Source organism: Brachyhypopomus gauderio, chromosome 7 (assembly GCF_052324685.1).
Source record: "Brachyhypopomus gauderio isolate BG-103 chromosome 7, BGAUD_0.2, whole genome shotgun sequence".
NCBI lineage: Eukaryota > Metazoa > Chordata > Actinopteri > Gymnotiformes > Hypopomidae > Brachyhypopomus > Brachyhypopomus gauderio.
Window position 1 is genome coordinate 27,165,701 of NC_135217.1, and position 4,004 is coordinate 27,169,704.

The 4,004-nt window shown below is 42.8% G+C and overlaps 1 protein-coding gene across 1 annotated transcript; it reads right to left on the bottom strand.

Annotated features, from left to right (window-relative positions):
* Positions 1 to 935: 935 nt before the first annotated feature.
* LOC143519460 (protein kinase C delta type-like) lies at positions 936 to 3,335 on the bottom strand. The gene is made up of 9 exons (XM_077012912.1): positions 3,195 to 3,335; positions 3,023 to 3,124; positions 2,605 to 2,778; positions 2,277 to 2,368; positions 2,098 to 2,160; positions 1,851 to 1,989; positions 1,550 to 1,738; positions 1,246 to 1,374; positions 936 to 1,087 (listed from the first exon to the last, which is right to left on the bottom strand). Exons 1-9 carry the CDS (start codon positions 3,303 to 3,305, stop codon positions 938 to 940), a joined length of 1,149 nt encoding a protein of 382 aa, XP_076869027.1. The 5' UTR covers positions 3,306 to 3,335; the 3' UTR covers positions 936 to 937.
* Positions 3,336 to 4,004: the final 669 nt, after the last annotated feature.

A 4,004-nucleotide genomic window follows, 5' to 3' on the forward strand; every position in this document is an offset into this window, starting at 1 on the left:
CTCTCTAGCTGTCACTCCGGTACTGTTCAATGTGCCTGTGTTCTCCTCGTCTGTTTATCCCGCCCTGTTTCTATGCTTTCCCTCTGTCTGTCACACCCCTGTCGGTGTTCTTTCCTGCTGTCAGTCCTGTCCATGTCTTCTGTGTAACCTTGTTTAGATCCATTCCCCAGTTAGTCCAGTCCGTGTCTTCTGTGTAACCTTGTTTAGATCCGTTCCCCAGTTAGTCCAGTCCGTGTCTTCTGTTGTTCACCTTGTCTTGTCTTTCCCTCCTTCCTTGCTTTCAGCTCAGGTGTTTCTAGTTGGTCTTGATGTGTTTTGTACTTGTACTCCCTGTGTTTCAGTCCCTTTTTGGAAATCATTGTGGTGGTAATCCTGGTTGTGTGTTTATCTGCCTTGTTCTGAGTTCTTGTATTTGTTTTATCCTCTGTCTTTTGTTGTCCGAGTTATCCGGTCTGGTTGTTAGTTCTTGATTTGTGATAGCCTCGTTACCCTCGTATCCTCTATGTTAGCACTCCAGCTATAAAACCCTGCTCTCCTCAGCATTTGTGTCCGCTTCTTAGCTCTCAGTCGTTACAATACATTTTAAAATGCATTGTATTTATTTCCTTTCTAAGCTTTTTGCCTTGTGGCATTCATTAACACAATCAATGAGGGATTATCTAATGTTTTTGAATTACAATAATGAATGGTTACTGGAACAAAAAATCTACATGGATTTGGCAAGGGTGTATCAAATATTGCCTAAAATGGAATACATAACCTGGAGGAGCAGTTATGGCCAGTTGACACCTCTGTGAATCACCCCTGATATTGGGTGTAGTCTAAAATCCATGCCCAAAATACAGGTTTTATTTTGAGAAGGGAGAGTCAGTGACACATAAAAATACTGGCTGTAAAATTTAATCATTCATTTACACAACAATCAGCAGGTTGTCCATCACTGCAGGAGATGCTCCATGCGCTGGTTGATAAATGAGAAGCCAGCAAAGGCACCCTGGTCGGTTAAGCCAAACACACCTTTCTCACACATGGACAGGCGGTCATTTAAAAATTCCTGCTCGCAGTCGCTAGAGTCATTGGATGATTTCTGTGGTTGGAGGAGAATGGAAGCAAATCACATGATGAACAGAGGCTGCATTTCAGTATCTGTATTTTTGCAATTTGCTCTATGAGCATACAGTATGAAAAGTAAAAAAAAAAACAGAAATGAGAGATGACTGTAAGAAATGGAAAGAAAGCTCATACCACTTTTGGCATGTAAGGGGGTTTGATTTCTCTCCTCTCCAGATCAGCCCAGTTAATGATCTCAAAGAATGAGTGACCTCTGATATTCCCCACAACACCCAGTCTATGAGAAGGGTCTCGCTCAAACAGCTTTGTTCAAGGAAGAAAACCAAAAGCAAGAATATTATTCATAATAGAAATATCTCAGTGTGTCTCCTTTCTAAGTGCATAATAGCAGAACTCTATTCATGTCTTGGTTGTGAAGTATTATTAGTATTATTACTATTATTAATGTGTCATCAGGTGTGGTTTTGTGCATACTTACTCGCTCTAGCAGGTCTCTGGTATCCAGTGTTATACTGTCAGGGAATTCAGGTGTGTCCGTAAGGATGGACTCATAAAGATCATCTACCTCATCACCATTGAATGGAGGCTGACCAATCACCATCCCATACAGGAGCACACCAAATGACCACCAGTCCACAGAAAAAGTATACTGCTGACCCAGAATGATCTACACACACACACAGACACACACACATTCACATTCAGGGCATACTGAATTACATTGACATTGCTACAGGTGAGAACATTCAATGTCAAATTAATTTGATGCCATCTCATACCTCAGGGGCCATGTAGTATGGTGTCCCACAGATGGATGTGGCACGATTGTCACCAAAAATATTCTCCTTACACAGGCCAAAATCCGCTATCTTTATGTGACCATCTCTGTCTAGCATGACATTTTCCAACTTGAGATCCCTAATGCAGGAGAGAATTACAAAAATGTGGCAAAAATGTGGTTTAGTAGACAAGAACAGTAAAGGTGAAAGTACAGAATGTCAATTTAGCTTTGTTTGTGTGTGTAACCTGTGGATGACGCCTTTTCCATGGAGGAACTGCAGTCCACACACAATTTCAGCTGCATAGAATCTGGAAGGAAGAAACAAACCAGGAGCCATCAGACCGCACTATAATTACACACACCTATGTTTATATTTATATAAGGCATACAAAAAACATCATTGTGTGTGTGTGTGTTGCCTCACGTGGCTCTGTAGAGGTCAAAGGATCCTTCCTCCTGTATGTGGAAGTTCAGGTCACCTCCAGTCAGGTACTCCATTACGAAGTACAAGTATTCCTAACATGCAGACAATGCCATAAACACTTTGGTATGAGTACAAGCAGAATTACTGACTCAACAATCATTTAAATACCACAGTGATTCCATGAAGTATAAGTTACAGTAAACAGTTGTGACAATGCCTGGTGTGGTTAATTACTGCCTACACAAAAGTGTCCTGCTGGACATCCCATTACTATTGACTGAGAGGTGGAGGAACTGTATAATATAACCTTTCATTTGTTCTTTATTACCTTGGTCTGAAAGGAGGAGTAAAGGTGCGTTAGGAAGGGACAGTCCCAGGCCAGCGCCAGCACCCGCTTCTCCACCATGGTGGACTCTACATCCTCATCCATCAGCACCACGTCTTTCCTCAAGGCTTTCAAGGCAAACCACTCCTCACTGCCCTTAAGTTCTGCCAGAAAAACCTGAGCAGGGACCAAGGGAGAGAAATAGACAAACAGACCAGAGTGAAAGAAAACACACACACACACACACACACACACATCCATGAAATATGAAGATTTGATGGAATAGTGTTTGTTTGGTCTATTCTTGTGGAGATAGTATTTAACAATAGAAGGGCAAAAGGACAGACATGTAAAAATGATAAGACACAGAGTCAGTGCGTGTGTGGAGGACGCGGGAGCAGCGTGACGGGGAAGACTCTACCTTGCCAAAGGCTCCCTTGCCCAGTACACTGTGGAAGGTGAAGTGCTCCGCAGTGATGAGTGTCTGGTGGCTGATCCGGGACAGGGGGCGAGGACTCGAACCCTCACACAGACCACCATATGGAGACACGTCTACAGAGATATACAGTACATTTTTACACATCCAGACTCACCTGGCTGACTTGGGTGAGTGCCTCAGCCAGTAGTTTCTGGCTGATGCTACACAGATTAGCCACTTTAGATTGGCACTTGTGATGAACATTCATGCCACAGTCCGAGGACATTTTGACAATCAGAAACACAAAGACATACACATATTCTAACCCAACCCATGCACGTAATCTCTCGCTCACCCTCACACTTTCATCTCCAAGAACAAACATTTGAAGTGAAGCTTAAATCAAAATATATTAATAGTTGTAAGTTCAAGTGCATATAGTTATTTTTTTGCAATCAATTTTTTCCATCATTGGGTGATTTACAAAGGCAGCCCTGCTCTTCCCTACAGAGATACATGTGACACCATATGCCCTGTGGCAGGAGACGCCAGAAGTAATGCAAAGCGTAAGCTCAGAGGGGATAGAGCTTTTTCCATTGCTGCTCCTAGATCAGCGTTTCTCAAAGTGAGAAGCCCCACTAGTGGGGCGCATGGGTATTTCAGGTGGGGCGCAAGCAATTGGAAGAAATGGACCTTTTTAAGTTCTGAACCGTTTTAATGCCTGTTCGTCTTGCATAAGCCCCGGATGTTTAAAATGTCTGCGGAACAGTGTGAACCAGGGCTAGATTCGGCCCTTTAATGAATTTGTACCGGTCCAATTACATTCGCCACCCCCCCATTTGTATTTTATTACCATTTTGTTTGGGTTATATGGGACAGGTGGGGCATGGAATAAACAACCTACCAACCTACCACTGCATGTTAGACAAGCCCCTTCACTGCCCATTTTTAAAACAAGTCTTAAAACTCACTTTAATTCATTGGC

Excerpts from the sequence above, each read along its gene's own strand:
- LOC143519460 (XM_077012912.1), bottom strand. The coding sequence starts at position 3,305 with ATGTCCTCGGACTGTGGCATGAATGTTCATCACAAGTGCCAATCTAAA. Across the intron at positions 2,161-2,276 it reads TTTGACCTCTACAGAGCCAC|ATTCTATGCAGCTGAAATTG; the intron begins GTGAGGCAACAC and ends TCTTCCTTCCAG. Across the intron at positions 1,990-2,097 it reads GGAAAAGGCGTCATCCACAG|GGATCTCAAGTTGGAAAATG; the intron begins GTTACACACACA and ends CTCCTGCATTAG.